Source organism: Gadus macrocephalus, chromosome 14 (assembly GCF_031168955.1).
Source record: "Gadus macrocephalus chromosome 14, ASM3116895v1".
In the NCBI taxonomy this organism is placed as follows: Eukaryota; Metazoa; Chordata; class Actinopteri; order Gadiformes; family Gadidae; genus Gadus; species Gadus macrocephalus.
In genome coordinates this window covers 19,542,050-19,560,415 of record NC_082395.1, presented here as the reverse complement: position 1 = coordinate 19,560,415, position 18,366 = coordinate 19,542,050, and the positions used below count along the sequence as shown (strand labels likewise).

The window sequence follows — 18,366 nt, the reverse complement described above, 5'->3', positions numbered from 1 at the left end:
TTGTGACTAGGATCGGGCCCTCTAAAACACATTTAAATGTTCTCGCTGGACTTTTAACAATGCTTTGTTCAAATCAACTTTATTTCTTTACTTGTGGGTTAGTTAAAATTAGTACTACTGAAACAAGTTCTACTCTCTTTTTTTAATTGATCATAACTCATATAACCAACCGCTTATACCAACATTTAAAAAAGAAAGTCACAAGCCTTTAAATTTGTCTTTCACTATTGATTTATGCTTCCTTCAAGTGATGAATTCAGATAGGTGTATGTTATGTGTAACAGAAGAGCAGAGAGCTTCCCAGCGTTGAAGTGCTTGTTACATGTTGTAATGGAGTACTGTAGGAAGCCTCAGACTGACACCACAAGGAGAGGTGTTGCAACACGAACATGTCTACTTTGCAGACGCGCAAAATGCATTAAAAAAAAAGAAGCGCGCACCTACGGGGCACTCTGAAAAACAACATGCAGGCGTTTGTATCTAAGAGAAAGAGAAAGGTAAATGAGAGGGACTGATTAGGGTGGCAGCAACGCTGACCATAATTGATCCTTTCATAAGTTCATTGAGAAACTCTGTTGAAAACAACATGATTTGTTGAGCGGATGCTCCTGATCTGTAGTATTCTTTACGGGCCAAAATACATTCTCCTCTGCTAAACACAGACGCACACACAGACAGGGACACAAGCACACACACAAACATTAGCACAAACACAGACAAACAAACACACGACACACACGCACTGGCACACACACACAGACAAACAAAAAAACACACACATATACATAAACAGTCCCACACGCACATAAACACACATACAAACACACACACCTTCACACACACGGACACACTATTTTGTCCAGCAATTTAGGATAACAACCTTTTAACCAAAAGGGTCGTAGGTGAACTGAGAGTTTGCGTGTGTGTGCGCTCCACTGTTTTAGCACCCCCCAGCTTTACTGCGTGTTCACATTACACCTGGAATTCCAGTGAAGCAACCTTCTATTGGGATTGACAACGCCGTGACTCACATATTGGCCACGATGTAACACAATATTTTCACTTTTACTTCCAACTCATTCTAAGGGGATGTCCAGCCGCCCCCAAGAGCGCGTGACATCCTGCTTTTGCTTTCAGTTGTCATATATTCATTTCATCATCGCAATGCAATGGCACCAAATGTCAATCATAATCATGGCCGATGATTCACTCATTCATCATCTATGGATTTCACAATCTAGATCAGGGTGCCCCAACTTGCGTCCGCCATAGGGGAAGATCAGGTAGTTCCACCCAGAGCGGCATCTATCCAGAGGGGAAGATGGAACCAATCCCTAAAACACCACCAATAGGAACCTCTAACTGTTACCATAACCGAAAACCAATCCCCAAAACCCAAACCCTAACCCCTTACTCTAAACTGAAAACGTAACCCTATAACCCCAATAGGCACCCTAGGGCAACATATCACCCCAGCTAACTACACAGGCAGTGCTCCCTTTTAACCCAGGTAAACCTTTCAGTCCCATGCATAACACTAGCAAACTTGCCCAGGTACACTTTGTTGTTCTTAATTCAAATTTTCTTTATCAGGAACTATGACCATAAGTATAATTCATAAATAATTGATATCTATAGTTATGACTTTTTGTAACAGTAAGTAATGGTGACAAAGGTATTAGAAGTTTTGTAAAGAATTTATTAAGAAGTTCTGAAGTTCATGAAAGCTACATAACAGGAATCAGGAGAAAGTAATCGCCACTAGCCAATACAGATAGTAAAACCTATCTGTAGTGCTTTCATTGCAGATTAATAAACAACTTTTACAAACATTTACTACACTCAAACATATAAAAATATAAAGTGTATGTGATTCTGACCATAGTCAAATACCTCCCTCTTTACAGTAAAATGTCAATTTGACATGCGTTTCACGAACACAGTACAAAACAAAGATGAGATGAGAGAAACGCATTCAGACTTAGAGAACAAATTCCTCATGAAATCAGAATTACAATGAGTTTGGGGGAAAGAGCAGTACCTTCTACGATAGGAACAATGTATATCCACAACCACCGTAGTAGCAATAATGTACCGGGCTCTGTTGAGACAGTGTGTTCATGAGCTTAAAGCCCGGAGCTCATGCGGTAATGGTCATGTTGTCCCTGTAACAGTCTGTCCTCTGGGGGGCGCTGTAGCTGCACAGGTCCTGGTAGATACGTGCCATCTGGTCACTGGCCATCTCGTCTGACATCTCTACAGAAGGGCTGTGGTTGTAAGACTGGACAGCCCGCATGTTCACAGCCTCAAGAAGCTGCTGACAGTTCATGGCGGTGATCTGAAAACACACAAGATGTTTGGAAACATTTTGTGGTTTTGTCGCAGTCGTGTTAACTTCTGTGAAGACTTTTCAAAAGATTGTTACAAATATGCGACCTATTCATCTCCTTAGGCACTGGCTAGCATCACTACTTTTATGACGGCACTGTTGTTTGGTCAGCCGCATGTTATTCACCAGCCACATGATGAATCATGTGATCGACTTTAGTGGCCTTACCTGGACCAGGATGAGTTTGTTCTTGGCGTTGCTGAGGTCATGTAGTTCCTCCCCGAAACAGAGCGTAACCGTGGGGTCAGGTGCGGGGATCTGGCCTTCCTGGTGCAGTTGAAGAGCTGAAACCAAAACTCTTTCATTTTATAGAATGCTTACTCTTTTTTGCACCCTATACACATTTTTTTCTTTGTAGGTCAGCAGTTGAGGTGGTTGATGCTGAGTCTTCAAATACATTGGTAAAATGAAGTACATAAATAAGCAAAGATTACTGATGGGATAATCATTGTGGGAAAAAAGATTATGGTCTTTTGAGCCTTTTGTTTGTTGAGTTAACCAAGAGTTTGATAAGATGTCACAAAATGTAAAAAAGGATGTTAGAGTTTGAATTTACAACACGGTTAAAGGGAGTTTTATAAAAAAGATGTTACGTTGACTCTATGATACTCAATGATTGAGTATGTAACTCTTTTAAACAACTCACCATTATAAAACACATACCTGATATATTTAACTCCCATAAGACCAAAAGACAGAATATTTATATAGGAAACTGACCGGTACACTAATCTTCAAAAAAAGATTTTCATATCCAAATTGCTCAATACATCAACAGTTGTTTTTCTGCTTAGTAAAAGTACAATCCAAGGCTAGCATTGCCTGTCGCCCGCCCTGTTGCCTTCACTGCGATGCTTATCATCCCCTCTATTCTTACAGGGAATCAAACACGTATCAGGGCCTTGCTCTAGACGTATCCAAACGCTACGAAGGCTCACCGTGCAGGAAGCGGCCCGTGTCGAAGATCTTCACCACAGCGTCCCTCTCCAGCTTGCAGGTCACGGGGCCGTGGTGTTGGCCGTGCTCCCCGTGGCCGCTCCAGAACACCCGGCTCTGGCAGAGCCTCTTGATGAAGACGCCCTCGCGGTTGGCCCGCACCAGAACGCCCCTCTCCAGGTGGCCCAGCAGCTTGCAGGTGACCTGCCGCTGGCGCTCGTTGTCGATGAGGTCGGCCGGCGGGAAGTGCACGCTCTGCATGGTGTCGGAGCTGTAGCCGCGGGCGACGGCGCGCTGCTGGGGCAGCACCGGGGAGATGCGGCAGCCCTCGGGGTGGGAGGTCACCGTGCTGTGCATCAGCTGGCCCCCGTAGTAGAAGGAGATCATCATCTGGGAGAACACTGTTGGGGGTGAGAGAGAGAGAGAGAGAGAGAGAGAGAGAGAGAGAGAGAGAGAGAGAGAGAGAGAGAGAGAGAGAGAGAGAGAGAGAGAGAGAGAGAGAGAGAGAGAGAGAGAGAGAGAGGTAATTGACACAGATCTATCATTAAATCAGTTTCAATTAAGTCAAATTGGTGAATTACATTACAATCTCAAATAAAAAAATATTCAGATCCATTTTGATGTTTACTTTTTGCTATCAACCATGGTAGAAACCACCATACCCGGTGTGATGTTAATGGACATGTTTTGTAATGCAACATCATTTAAATACCTGAGCTGAACCTGGCAGGTAAGGGAGTGTGGTGCAACGGAAAGACTGTTGGATGCAGAGAAGCAGGGGAACAAACGCAGAAGAACACTGTTACTGTGGACGTATTCCACAAGTCTATTCGCGCCACATCATCAGAAAGCTAATGCCTTTCTGACCATGTCTCACAAAGAAATTATCGTCTTGGTCAGCAGTGCGACAGGATGTTAGCCAATTCCTCCATTGCAGAATTCATTGGTCAAGTAAACAACTGTGTGTGTTTGGCCGTGTCATTGAGCTTTTCGCTGCGGTTACTTTTCAGACACTTGGGTTTAACTTCCTCGAAAAGTGAACTAAAGGAAACTAATCTAAAGATAGAGGATGGGAAGATTATATGATAGTCCATGATGTTTGCATTTGTGTGTGTGTGTGTGTGTGTGTGTGTGTGTGTGTGTGTGTGTGTGTGTGTGTGTGTGTGTGTGTGTGTGTGTGTGTTTTTGCATGCGTGAGTGTGTTTGTGTGTGTGTGTATGTGGTGCATGTGACTGGTGTGATCCCTTACCGGGTATGCTGCCATGTGACCAGTACTCAGGGCTGGCTTGGACGTTAAAGCCATCCTCCTGGGGAGAGTAGCTTCTCTTGATGGCTGAGGGGTAGTCGTCAGTGGAGGCCTGCAGGCCAAGGATAAACGGCCTTTAGAGTTTGTAATTGAATTGTGAGGAGGACATTTAAGTGACAAGAGATAGTGGTGAGATTGTGGAAAGGAAAAGAGAAGATAGGGGGAGTGAAGTGAGGACGGGGTTGTCGGGCAGCGTGTGTGTGTGCGTGTGCGTGTGCGCGTGCGTGCGTGCGTGCGTGCGTGCGTGCGTGCGTGCGTGCGTGCGTGCGCGTGTGTGTGTGTGTGTGTGTGTGTGTGTGTGTGTGTGTGTGTGTGTGTGTGTGTGTGCGCGTGCGTGCGTGTGTGTGGGGGGAAACCCTCACCACTTTGATCAACTCCTCTAGCTCTGCAGAGCTGCAGTCTAAGTCAGCGATGTCGCCAGCTGTCGTGACCATCGCTGTGGTTTTACCGACTGGACAAGAGAACACAATCTGTTAGTCTCAACGCCAGTCTTGTTAGTCTCACTTTTACAACGCACACTTTTACAATGCAATGGGTGCATCATGCACGGTGTTGATTATAGGATAAAGGTTACCACTGGTCATGGGTGATGCTCGGAGGGAACACATTATGAAAACATGATCCAACGGTAGGGGTATTAGTATTAAACCCTATGAAACTATACTTGTATGCATGGGTAAGCTGCTGACTCCTTTCACTAGTTTGCTAACCAACCATGTAGGCAATATGCCTGTAGTAGCAAAGCAGGGTGATTCAAACCAGCAATCCCATGCTACATGTCCTTCTCTGTCTCTTTCAACACGCTTCTCTTTCAACAAGCACATACATATATATATATATATATATATATATATATATATATATATATAGATAGTACGTTTTCATGAAATATTTCAACCCCAAACTCACGCTTCTGTTCCTCTTCAGGGACAATGCGGTAGACCTTGTAGGGCTCTGAGATGTCCAGTTGTGACCTGTCCGTCACCTCCTCAAAGTCCGGGCTCTTGTTCAGGGCACAGCGGAGCCTAGTTTTCCAGGTAGCAGGCTCAGCCTTCTCCCCCTCTTTAAACTTGCCCTTAAACACAGCCCAGGCCTGGAGGAGAGAAGAAAAGACATAAAGAAACAAGAATCATCAGAACCAGAAAATTCGATATCAGTTTAAAATCAAAATATAAAGATAATGGAAAACACATGAAGTAATCATTTTCGATTTAAATAGTTTTTGACAGGTGGTTGTTCAAACATTATTTCAGTATTTGAATGCTCCAGACAGTGATCTTCCTATCCTGCAAGTCAAATGTTAAACTGAATTGGTTGGGTACAGTTCACTGTGCCAACACCATTTATAACACAGTAAATAAACTAACTTGATGTGCAATGTCTATATTTTAAGACTTTGTAGCGCTTCCGTAGTATTTGCTCAAGGCCTATCTGTTTCAAGGTGAGGTAATAATTTTCAATTTTACGCTTGATTATCCTGTGCCAATGGAGAGCCATGAGCAAAGCTCTTTTCTAATGTGTAAAGCTTTTGAAATATAGCCAATAACCAATACAATACAATACACTAATACAATCAATGAATGCTTTATATTTAACCATTAAATCGGCTCTGTTATACATTTTTATAATAAGCTATGGAAAAGTTGTGTGAAAAAGCAACATCATGTTTTCTTTATTTTAAATATGCCTGCCTATAATATCAGATTGAGGGCCAGGCAGTAGACGAAAGAGGGCCATCAAGTTTTAGTTAGTATACGTTTGGATTGTCTGCTTAGGTACCTGTGGGTGGACATGCATAGCCTATGATGAAAATAAGGCCTGCATAAAAAGTTTCAAAATGTAATAAGGCATCATCGAACCTTGAAGATGGAAGCATCGACCTCTTGGTTATAATCCTGCTTCCCAGCATGCTTCCATGGGATGCGGAACATGGTGAGGCTGTCATCCTCCCACTCAAGCCCCGAGTACTGTCCGCTCTTGATCTGCTCAATCAACCACTGCTTCAGTCTTCGTCCTCCCGTGTTCGACATCTTGACCTAGGAATACAACGTCGTGGAGTTATTATAATATTTTTTTTTTGTTACTGACAGCTGGCATAAATAAAATCCTCTTCATGCCTTTCGAAAGGAAAGTATTGCACTTAATTGTTAAACCATATTATGCCAGCTGTCCTGTAACAATTGACTATCAATCTCAATCAATCACAGCAATGTGGTGAAAAAGGTGAAGGTGAAACTACACTAAAACTCAAATCGAAATAATAAATCCAACGGGTTTTCAACTTACTTTATACCCACGAATTATTTCCAGCTCCAGACAGATGACACCTTTAACCTCATTTAATGGAATGGGCTTTATTTCAAACTGTCGATCAATGTATGAGCTGCGTGATAACCTATTCAGCAAGACGATTGGCTGACTGTCACAAATTATATCCAATGAGGAGCGACTAAATACACTAGGACCGCCCCTTTCCGGATCAATTCATTCTTTCTTTTAACAACACAAATTTACAAGAAATCACTTGGAAGATATGATATCGACTGTTGCCTCCCACGCGGAAAGTTTGTCAGTATATATAATCCAGGTGTACAAGATCATGATATAATATTATCACCAATCATCCTTTTATACATTGCCATAAACGATCTTCTGGACTTTTCCACACTATAAACCTATAATGAGAGCTTTTATTGTCCTACTGCTACCCATGCCAACGCTTACGAACACCAACTTACTACACAGAGGCTACTGACTATATCATTTACTATACCGATAATTATGAACATGCTCATCAAATTATTATAAGTCAATAAATGTTTACATTTCACCAGGCAATAAACAGGGTCATCATAATAATGCCAAAGCGTCAACTGTACGTGATCCCACTCAGTGCTGTAGAGTTCCTTAAGAATTTAACAATAAAGTGAGGCAAAAAAAATTATGCACATAAAGAAACTGGGATTGATGTTACGGTGAGGGGCATTCGATTTCAAACTGTATGGAATACAAACCTATATTGGGAAGAAAGCGAAAGCACATCACATGATCCCTCCTGGGACTCGGAACAAGGCCAACCCGCTCATATTTACTTTGCTCAAATCAAATATTGATTTAGCATACACTAACTTTACTGACACACACGCAGGCAGGCTCTCAAACACATACAGCTACTGGGAAATTAACATCGAACCCAAAGAATAAAAACCAGCAGATTAGGATTGAATATTTTATATTTGTAATAACTTTTGTCAATAGCATTTTTTAATAAAAGCTTGAATTTTTTCTAATAGAAAAAATAAAAAAGCAAATTGAACCACAATTTTTTCAACAAATTACTTTATACAATTAAAATACACAATCAGGACAATTTGAAAGGCTCTGGAAAACAAATATCCATTGTTACTAATCCCTTAGAAACAGTGTTCAGCTCCTTTTGAACATCAGCACAATTAAAAGCTTTTTGAAGGATTATATCACTTTAAAGCACAACGAAGAGAAGACAGATAAACTTTGAACGGAATGTATGTTAAACCTTTAACGATGAGGTTTAAAGGCCTATGATGAGGTCCTTATATATATATAAACAAGTATATAAGGTTGAAGAGTAAGGCTTTGGTCAGTTTTCATGTTGGTCGAAATCGACTTCCTGGTTTTTTTAAGCTACCACAAAACACGGGGCTCATACGCAGTCCGCACTGTTGTCCCTCAAAGCGTTCAGGTTACCCGTCTTAATCCTGAACGTGGTTCCTGGCGGCCCCTCCGTGATGGCAGGGGCCAGAGGATCAGCTCCTGGCGCCGCTGGGCCCTTCGCCCTCGTCGATGGGGTCACTGGCCAGAGAGGGGCCAGCTGTGTCGTCCTTCCTCCAGCTGTGGTCCGGCGTGGCCCTCCCCGCCGCCGCCGGCCGCCGCTGCTCTGCTAGCTGCAGCAGCGCTCCCACCTGCTCCTCGTCCTGAGCCGGGCCGGGCTGGAGGCTGTCCCGCAGCCAAGCCCGGTACTGGGGGCCGCAGGGTGGTCGGTATGGAGGAACATGCCGTTACTTTTACAATCCATAAACCGTATTACTCAAACCGATGGGTACAATGATAATTATTATTTGTTACATAATAAATGTATGAATTGATTAGTTCATACTGAAATGGAAGTTTTAGTTTTTTTTTTTGGAGATTTAGCAGAGATACATATATTTGGCGTACTACAATGTAATAACCTATAGATAAAATCTGCATTATGACTAAATTCAATGAAATGACAAGGATACATATTCGATATTGCATGATTGAAGGGGGTCGTTTTGTATCCTTTTTGAGATGGAAAAAGAAAAAAAGAAAGCACCCATCGCCCTGTTTTTGTTCATGTGCCCATTATAGATAGCAACATCTTGTAGCTGCTGGACACGCTTTTACTTTGAAACACACAGATTTGTGGCTCTAAAATGAACATAAAGGCATATCATATTAACATTGGTGAAAATTGCTTACATTCAGCCCGATAGTGTTGTCTCAGCCAGTCAACAGGGTACAAAATACGAGCTATGTTGGGTCTGTGAATATATATTCTGCCAGTATGACTAAACCCTAAAAAAGCCAACCAAAGCCAGCTGATTTCCCCACAGATTGTCAGAAATCGTGCCGCTACATCTACCCAACAGCAAAAACTGAAGTTATGATGCAAGGTGGTGACCGCCACACTGAACACGTGACAGTTAATGCAATCCCAGCAAATCCCCTCCAGTTCCCTTTGCTCGCTGAGACAACTCGGCCAGCAGCTATTTACCATGTTTAATTGGTATTGTGACACAAGTGAGTCACTTGTGTCAAAGTGATTCTAATCTATTTTATTTAAATGTACAATTTATAGCATGGGTGAATTAAGCATAATTTACTGTAGAACAATGGATTAAGCGGTATTTTCAAGTGCCCATATTATTTGCAAATATTATTTGCTATTTTTCATTCATGAACAATGCAAGGTTATGTATTGTATTCACTTGAGATTTGCCCTTGTTTTTCTGAATTAACAAGTTTATTATCTCAGAATTATGAGGAAAGATTTCATGGCAAAAAATGTTTTTCTGAATAACGAGATACCTCAAAATCGCAGGATAAGCAGTGCACTCATTCAGCTAAGAGCTCAATTTCATAGAAGCCAACATGTCCTGCCTGTTTAAGCAAGTTTTATTTTGGTTTATTTTTTAGACAATAGGATATCAACCCCCTACCTTAAGTTACCTTTGGAGGGTAAGGCTGATTAGCAGAAGCAACCATACTTCATGCAGTCTCATTCATCCAGAAAAACAGAGCAGATATTTTTTTATCCATTAAACTTTTCTCTGAATGCTGAGATAATTACGACGTTAATTCAGAAAAACAAGAGCAGAATTCATTTTCTCAAGTGAATGCCTTAGGCTTCCGTAATTATAGTGTGCACGTGGTATCAATATGAATAAGCACGTAACTCTTCAAAGTGAAAGTAGAACCACTGAACGCTCAGCCGTAGGGGTGTAACGATTCACGATAAGAATCTGTAACCGGTTGATTACCACAGAAGCGACTACATTGATACATGGGCTCCTGAATCGATTTAAAATGACCAAGAATAGGTCGATGCGCAGATTTAAACGTTGCGAATCGGTTGAATGAAGCTTGAGCCTGATATCAAAGGGTAATTCCGGTGTAAAATGGATTTGGGATTTGTTTTGTATGATAACGAGTTGAAACTTTCGTTTTGGAGCACAAAAAACGCACATAGACGCTTTCTTCAGTTGGCTGTTTTAAGCCGATTCTATCAAAACGCTATAAACTTGGAACGATGGGGGCACTGGTTATGGTAAAAACTAAATCGCTAATTTAAACCACTTAAAAGGCTAAAAGTAGCCCGACAATTCTTTGGTAGTATAATAAGGGTCTTAACATATAAAACAAGGCCTTGAGAACTTTGTAAGTATACAGATTGTTTATTAAAAAGGACATTTTATACACACAATACCATCAGTAGATCACCCGTCTACGCCATTTTGTTTTTAAGACTCGATAAGTAGATTGGAGAACACAGAGCTTGCGTGTTGCTGACGGATGTCACAATCTCTGTGTTCGTCAATCTACCTATCGATCCTTAAAAACAAAATGGCATCGACATTTATAGCGTTTCGATAGAATCGGCTAAAAAACAGCCAACTGAAGAAAGCGTCTATATGCGGTTGTTGTGCTCCAAAACGAACGTTTAAACTCAACAAAACATATCCCAAACCCATTTTACACCGGAATTACCCTTTAAGACAGCATTGTCCACTCATTTCATTCCATTTCCATACGGATCTGAAAAAAAATATTTAAGGAAGTGGGCGGATCCGTGTGTGTGTTTGCGCGCGTCTCTGCATCTCCCTAACATGGAACAACTGTCCGGAGTTGTGTGCAAGCGAAAATCAGCCATATTAAAAATAGAACAATGCAACATGTCCGAAAACAGTGAAATGATATTCGGTGCACCAGCGAATCGGAAATCAAACGTGTGGAACACCTTTGGGTTTTCTAAGAAGGAGGGGAATATTGACAAAAGCCTCGCTCCTCGTTAATTTGTGTTTTCTTCGACCAATCACATTGCTACAAATTAATTATTTTTATCGACCAATCAGTTCGCTCCAATTCTTAGAGCAATCTGATTGGTTGAAAAATTTATATTTTGTGTACCATAGCCATGTAACTCGAGATGTGCCAGCATGCTTGCGAGGCATGAATAAAGGATCACCGGTGAGGTTTAGGACCCTGCCGCAAACCGATGATTCCTATTGGCCGATGTACCGCTGTCGGTGATGACCCATTTCAGTCATTCATTCATTCATTCACTGTGTGGCGCGTGTACCTCAGAGACGCTGGTCGTCTGGTACTCCTGCAGCTGCTGCTGGAAGCCCGCGTTTGGACCCACAAAGGGGCGGACGGCTTTCACGGCGGTCAGGCACTCCTCCCAGCCATAGGGTGTGACCGTCATCAGGTAGGCGACCACTACGGTGGTGCTGCGCGACACACCTGCCAAGCTGGGGGAAGAGTACGGTATCCACATGAGACGAGTGAGGGGGATGGGTTGGTTGGACCCTGAAAAGCCGTACTTTGATAATGGGGAGACTTACCAGTGAACCAGACAAGAGCCCCCTTTTAGCCGACACTCATGGATGAAGGCGATGCACTCTTTAAAATACTGTGACCTGAAAACATGAACAATTAGCATGGAGATAAGGCACACATACGCATGCACACACATACATACAAACAGGCACAGATACAACCACACACACACACACACACACACACACACACACACACACACACACACACACACACACACACACACACACACACACACACACACACACACACACACACACACACACACACACACACACACACACACATGTATATTTAGGTATTATTGTGGTCAGTACTGATTTCGAACAAGAAAATCCCTTTTTTGCCAGGTGTTTGAATTAAAAGTGGAGCCTGGAGGATATTTCAGGTTAGAGATTATAGGATATGAAAGAGAACAGAATGAACTGAAACCCTAGAGCCCACCCCCGACTAAGCATCAGCCACATCTCTCTGCATCCTAAAGTGAACACGGCTTCTGGTGAGAGGGGGCCCGCTTTGTTTGGGTTATTTTCAAAATAAGTGCATGTATTCTGCTTTATTTGACTTCAGAAAGACTAAGGTTAGTTCCAATCAAAATAAAACCAATAAGTATCCAGTTGCACTATGAATACCTAAATAAGGAAAAAACATATATTCCTAATGGATATAATAATTGCATCTTGACACAAGCTATAACATAAGCTAGAAGAATCACGTGCGTGCATATCTTGACAAGACAATACACAGAAGAGACAAAACAAAAATCTGTTCTTCATGGAAAGGCCAGCGCGTGGCTACCAGGAAACACTGGCGGTGCATTGCACAATGAAGAAGCTCATGGCAGCTAGGCCTGTCTCCTGGGGAGTACCGACTGGTTACTCAACAGCCAACAGACTTGTGCTAAAATAGATGAGACGCTGCCCTTCTTCCTTCTTCCTGCCATCCAACTCCAACCTCTTCTAAAGATGTCCTCTCAGCACTTAAATCCGTCTTTCTGCCTAGAGGCTTCCGGCCATCTCGTTTCATTTGAAGAATACTGAATCTGGCGTGCGCGATATCAGGTTGTGACTGGCCGACGTGAACGTATTCCAGGAGGCTCCGATTGCCAGCTAATCATGTCCACGATGCTTTTACTCAGCAGCCATGAGCCTTCTGGCTGTGTGACTGGCTCTATCCTGTTCACATAGAGTGTGAATGTTTAATCATGCATGACAGAGGGATGATATTTAGTCAAAACATGAAATGCCATTATGAAGCAGTTCTTGTTTAAGGACGCCTTAAAGTAGACTGAGGACCCTTAAATCATTCTAACAGGTACCACAATCACCATCACAAATGCACAGGGCTCAGCCAAATTAGCCTTGCTGAATAAAGGCGATAAACAAGTTCAATAATGACCCAGCAAATAGCAGCAAAACACCATCAAATATTAGAAATTGTACATATTTATGAACAGAGATTGAAAATCCGAACCTACAGAGTGGTTACAAAGCTAAAACTCTAAAAGTCTAGGTTTGTGGTGACAAATGAAGAGAGGGCCGCAAATGTGGCAGCACCTCCTTATCTGATGTGGCAAGGTTGACTGTTTACATATCTATTTAGCCGTGGGCTGTAGCTTTGGATAACCCCGAAATGATAGTGACAAAGACCGTCGCGCAACACGTTTAAACCTGTGGAAGATTGGAGATTGTTGGAGATTAAGATAAAGGGCCTCTAAACCCAGCCAAAACAATTGCTGAAACTCCACATGAAACAAGGGGATGGACCCAACCCGAGGATGTCGTCATGACGACAACACGCTGTCAGTTGGTCTCAGCCCTCCAATCAGTCACCCCAGAGATTGTGACAGAGGGGTTTTATTACGGTCCTGGGTGGTCGGAGGCCACAGCCAGATGGCACTGCAGGGTTTCCTTCCTCTGCTGCCTGAGGGAACACTCCTTGATTGCGACAGGAGGTCAGACACCCCGCAACCCGGCCCAATCAGCGACGTCCAACCGACTAGCCCAAACCTCAATCCTCATTAGCCTCCGGTCGACCCAAGTCGGTTCCCCGCGCTGCGACTTGCCGGTGCGCCTCACACCCTACGGCGCGCTGGTGCACTCAAGAGTGGACGTAGAGGTGGGTCAAATCCCTTGGAAGCCTCAGCCTCTTCCCCCGTCTTTGGCATCACACCCTGTAGATCTAATCGTTCTCTCTTGAGATCATGCTAGCTGATCGCTAGATGCAAAAATAAAAGTTTAAGCTAAATAAGTCGGTAATGGAAGTTCAAAGGAGCTGTTCTGATATAGCATGTGCCGCCTTAAAATGGTTAAGGGATTGTTTCATGGATGAGCATTGCTCAGGTGTCTTAAACAACCCAAAATGAGATGGTGCTATAAAGTATCAATACACACATGTTAGTTCTGTTGCAAAAAGCAGCAGCCAAGGAACTGATTGGGCATGGGAGCGTGACCTCTTGTCACCATGACCTCCACAACAAGAGCCATGAGCCATGGGTGGAGGAACAACTCATAATTATTTCAACAGCGTGTGTCATCTCCTAAAATGACACACACACACACACACACGTGTGCGCATTCTCAAACACACGCACACTTTAGGGACTTTGATTATGATGGTATGTACGTACGTATTAATAGGATTAAAAAATGGTTGGCAACCAAATCAATGATTCAACAACAACACAACCAAAAAACACAATTTTATTTAGGGTGAGCTTTTTTCATTGATTTCCTAACTGTCGACGTATCTTATGGAATCGTGACTAATGGAACCGTTGGTCCTGGGCTGTTGTCACGCCCTGGAACCACAGCCAAATGTCCTTCAACCAAATTGGTGGTGGAACCAAGGTGGTTCCACAACCAACTAAACCAACTAAACGACATCTGTTGTTAAAAAACATTTCATTGGTCATTAATCTCTACAACAATAATCAAATTGACTGATTAAATGCATCCCTTTCCGAGGATTATTTTTATTGTTTGTGTGTGTGCGTGTTGAGTGTGCCTGCAGTGCAGTGTGTGCATGCTTGCTGAAGATGTGTGTGTGTGTGTGTGTGTGTGTGTGTGTGTGTGTGTGTGTGTGTGTGTTTACCCACAGGTTCTGGCTGGATGCATCAGCTGCATTTATACATAGGTAGGTCTTATCCTGGAACAAGAATAGAACAAGAGAGGCAAAGAACTTAAATTAAACACTTTTTGTTTAATAGTTAAGTCGCTTGACTACAAACTAGGAGGGTAGAAGGTGTACTCATTACGAATATTGACTGACTAATGGTCGGACTAATACGACTACATAAAAAAATGCAAGCTACGTTTACAACAACCAAGGTCGAAGATAGTGATGCGTACTTCATATTTAATGAAAAAATTGACCATATGATAAGAGATTTTATGGAACACAGTGCCATTGAGTCCATCATTGTAAATGCAAAATAGCTTCATCTAAGAACAAAGACCACAGCACTTTTATAAATGAATCATCACTACCCCCAAGTGGCTATCAATACTCATTACAACTATCCGATTATTGACAGCCTATGGCCAGTTCACTTGAAACATCTAAAAAGAAGAGGTAAAAAGGTTCACCTTCCTAAAAATAGAATAATGTTCTGCAGAGGACAAGGTTTTGACACTTGGCGCTATGCCTCACGAGATGAGACCTCTCACCTCCAACACAGGCTTGGCATTGTTGTACACCGATAGGATATGGGTGATGCCATTCTGAGACAGGCTCCCTCTGTTTTCTGAATCTGGGAGTGGAACGGGAGACAGAGAGAGAGACAGAGAGAGACAGAGACAGAGAGAGAGACAGACACAGAGAGAGAGAGAGAGAGAGAGAGAGAGAGAGAGAGAGAGAGAGAGAGAGAGAGAGACACACCCACACACACACACACACAAAGACATAATGAGAGACAGCGAGACCCAGAGAGACAGAGAAAGAGACACAGAGACAGAGCAAGAGACAGAGACAGATAGAGAGAGACAGAGACACATACAAACAGACAGACAGACAGACAGACAGACAGACAGACAGACAGGCAGACAGATACACAGACAGCGAGAGATCAACTTTAGTACTTTAGCAAATTCCACAACGGTTAATAAAGACTTTTCCAACACCCAGATGACCATATGAGTGCCTCTTTGGGGTCGGGGGGGGGGGGGGGGCTTACTGGAGTGTTGATTACTAGAGATCTATTCTCAGCCTCAGTGCATAGGCCCCCGTATACGGTATGGTTGAGGTGGATCCAGGACAAAGTATGGAACGCTATGGTTTTGGTCACTGGATTCCTTTAGCCCTCTTCAGTGGCCGTTCTGGGGGTGGGGTCACAGGGCCCCTGGCCCCTGCTGAAATCTGATTGGCCCCTGACGTGCCCCCCCCCCCCCCCCCCCCCCTCAACAACCCAGCGCAAGGCCGATACTGCCCCTGAATGTAGCATGTGGCCCCTTAATGGCCCCTGTTTCAGAAAAATCCTAGAACCGCCACTGGCTCTGTTCTTGTGTACTGTGACGTAGGTGGGCTACTAATAATTCAGACAGTCCTCAAACAGAACATGAAAGTCAAAGAGCTGTCTGCGATAGTCCTATCAAATGACATTTGAGATAAGTAACAGCTGTGATTTGTGATTGAATCGGAAACATCGACCCTAATGATGCAAACGTTACATTTGGAACATATTGTCCAAGTTTGAGAAGTTGTTTGGGATGTTACTGTTGTCGCACAAACATTACTTATTATTATACAAATAAAAACTGTAACCCGTGCATAAGAACTTGACCTTATTTATCACTAGCACGTCCATAGTTTTTACATTCCTACAATACGGCCTTTTAAGTATAATCTATAAGCATAACCTGTTTATCATCTAAAAACATTTAAAACCTGCTTAATACAAATAAAAACACTTAAAGTTTAATCTGCTTTTCTTACCTCTAATGTTTCCCAAGTAGAGTCCATCAACCACCTGTTAAAAAGCCGTTGCAGTCATATTAGGTTACTGTAGTAACGTGACTCCTCATACAGTGCATACCCATAAGCGTTGGAGCTCTAGCTGTGCCTGTGATACAAGGCACTGCTAACTCCATAAACTGGGTTTAGCTTGCTATACTGGCAAAGTCCAGAATGGGCTTAAAGATTTAACGTCCAGGGTCAGGTCTGTGCCAAGAAATAATACTAAGGCCAGAAGTGATGAGGCAAGTTTATAAGGGCAAGGAGGCGTGATTATAAGGGCAATGTGCTAATCAACGGTTGGTAAGGTGTTTTTAATTGAGAATTTGAGAGACATTCCTTAATAGCTTGTATACAACTGTAAACTTAAATTATATAAGTATTAAAACCAAACCAAATCCAGATCTTTACTTATACCAATATCATAATTCATATGCATACATTTCACCTGCTCTACATATTGATAAAGGCTGGACTAGTGACTAGATTTGGCAGTGCCCGATAAGGTTGGCATTTATGCAGACGCAGTGTCTGGTCAGGGGGACGGGGAGTAAAATGGCATGTCCTGTAACATCCAGAAATAAATATTGATAACATTTCTTGTTTTAGGAACATAAAACACTTTTTCTTCTCATTTGCCTATTTACTTGGGCCACATGATTCACCTCCTGAAATTGAGTATTTAGGTCCTGTAGGGTAAATAGTACACATTTAGCCTGGCATGACCTTATGGTCGGCCATGTTTTTTCGTGAGTCAACACATCAACGCGACGAAGTAATTGTAACACATTGCCCTCACAATGTGGTGGAACTTCACACGTTACTCAGCATTTACATAACATGTGTTACTAGTCTACTCGCTGCACGACAGCCTAACGTCACGTGATTGATAATAAACCCAAGCCCTCGGGTCCAGGCGACCACAAAGTTTACTTCACGTCACTTGCGATCAAAACATGTGTGGAATACACAAATCCTACCTTGTTCATGCCATTACCCATGTCGACTTCCCAGCGGGGACCCTTCTGTGTTCTGTGCACCGTTGTTGTGGCAATGTATTGCTTGCAAACCTCGATTTTTGCAACAGCAATTCGACCTTTGACGTGGGGAATGCTATCTATTATTGACCCACTGCTGTCTATGTGTTTTGCAAAGCCATTATGCCGTGCAAGCACTCACAATAAACAATATTATGGACAGAGTAGTTCCGTTGCATTGGTCTTCCGGGTACTTTTTGAACGAATCCAGGCGCCGATTCATCCGGTAAGTGACATCACGGCAACAGTGAGATCATTACAGGTTCCGCTTTCATAATCAATATTAGTTACGTACTTAAATTTCTACATTATCCAGCATTTTAATGATATGATTGAAAAAAAATAAGAATTTCTTCTTGAAAGATTTGTTTAGACACTGAGTTGGGGTAAGCCTAGTAACCCGACGGTATTTTTTTTTTTTTTAATCATACAAAAGAATATCAGTTCTACATTGAGCTTCTTCTAACATGCTAAATATTACTTTCACTTAAAACACTGATCGTAGTGCAAATATGTATGCATGTCATTTTCCATTTGTACAATTGTGATCAAATATAAATAGAGAACAATTTGTTGTATTCTATATGCATACCCTATATGTAAAGTAAAGTGGCCACAATTGACTT

The 18,366-nt window shown here is 42.5% G+C and overlaps 3 protein-coding genes across 4 annotated transcripts in view; all 3 read right to left on the bottom strand.

The window, feature by feature from the left end:
* Positions 1–18,366, bottom strand: part of dbndd1 (dysbindin domain containing 1) — a 177,088-nt gene that overhangs the window by 100,124 nt on the left and 58,598 nt on the right. The gene's annotated exons all lie outside the window — the stretch shown is intronic.
* Positions 1,679–7,065, bottom strand: irf8 (interferon regulatory factor 8). 2 transcript variants are annotated; one of them, XM_060071442.1, is made up of 9 exons: positions 6,918–7,065; positions 6,491–6,667; positions 5,541–5,724; positions 4,994–5,082; positions 4,575–4,683; positions 4,038–4,082; positions 3,328–3,726; positions 2,558–2,673; positions 1,679–2,338 (listed from the first exon to the last, which is right to left on the bottom strand). In XM_060071442.1, exons 2-9 carry the CDS (start codon positions 6,659–6,661, stop codon positions 2,141–2,143), a joined length of 1,311 nt encoding a protein of 436 aa, XP_059927425.1. In that variant the 5' UTR covers positions 6,662–6,667; positions 6,918–7,065; the 3' UTR covers positions 1,679–2,140. The 2 variants fall into 2 exon arrangements, with proteins under 2 accessions (XP_059927425.1, XP_059927426.1); XM_060071443.1 differs by lacking the exon at positions 4,038–4,082.
* dusp22a (dual specificity phosphatase 22a) lies at positions 7,847–17,982 on the bottom strand. Its single transcript, XM_060071444.1, has 7 exons — positions 17,684–17,982; positions 16,686–16,719; positions 15,422–15,504; positions 14,851–14,900; positions 11,759–11,833; positions 11,494–11,665; positions 7,847–8,629 (listed from the first exon to the last, which is right to left on the bottom strand). The coding sequence occupies exons 1-7, from the start codon at positions 17,702–17,704 to the stop codon at positions 8,417–8,419; spliced, it is 648 nt and encodes a 215-aa protein (XP_059927427.1). The 5' UTR covers positions 17,705–17,982; the 3' UTR covers positions 7,847–8,416.

Bases quoted from the DNA above. Each gene is read 5' to 3' on its own strand.
- irf8 (XM_060071442.1), bottom strand. From the start codon at position 6,661: ATGTCGAACACGGGAGGACGAAGACTGAAGCAGTGGTTGATTGAGCAG. The intron at 5,725-6,490 runs GTTCGATGATGC...TCTCTCCTCCAG, and splicing joins TCGATGCTTCCATCTTCAAG to GCCTGGGCTGTGTTTAAGGG. The intron at 5,083-5,540 runs GTGAGTTTGGGG...TCTCTTGTCCAG, and splicing joins CCCTGAAGAGGAACAGAAGC to TCGGTAAAACCACAGCGATG.
- dusp22a (XM_060071444.1), bottom strand. From the start codon at position 17,704: ATGGGTAATGGCATGAACAAG. The intron at 15,505-16,685 runs GTAAGAAAAGCA...TTCCACTCCCAG, and splicing joins CTACTTGGGAAACATTAGAG to ATTCAGAAAACAGAGGGAGC. The intron at 11,666-11,758 runs GTAAGTCTCCCC...CTCTTCCCCCAG, and splicing joins GGCTCTTGTCTGGTTCACTG to CTTGGCAGGTGTGTCGCGCA.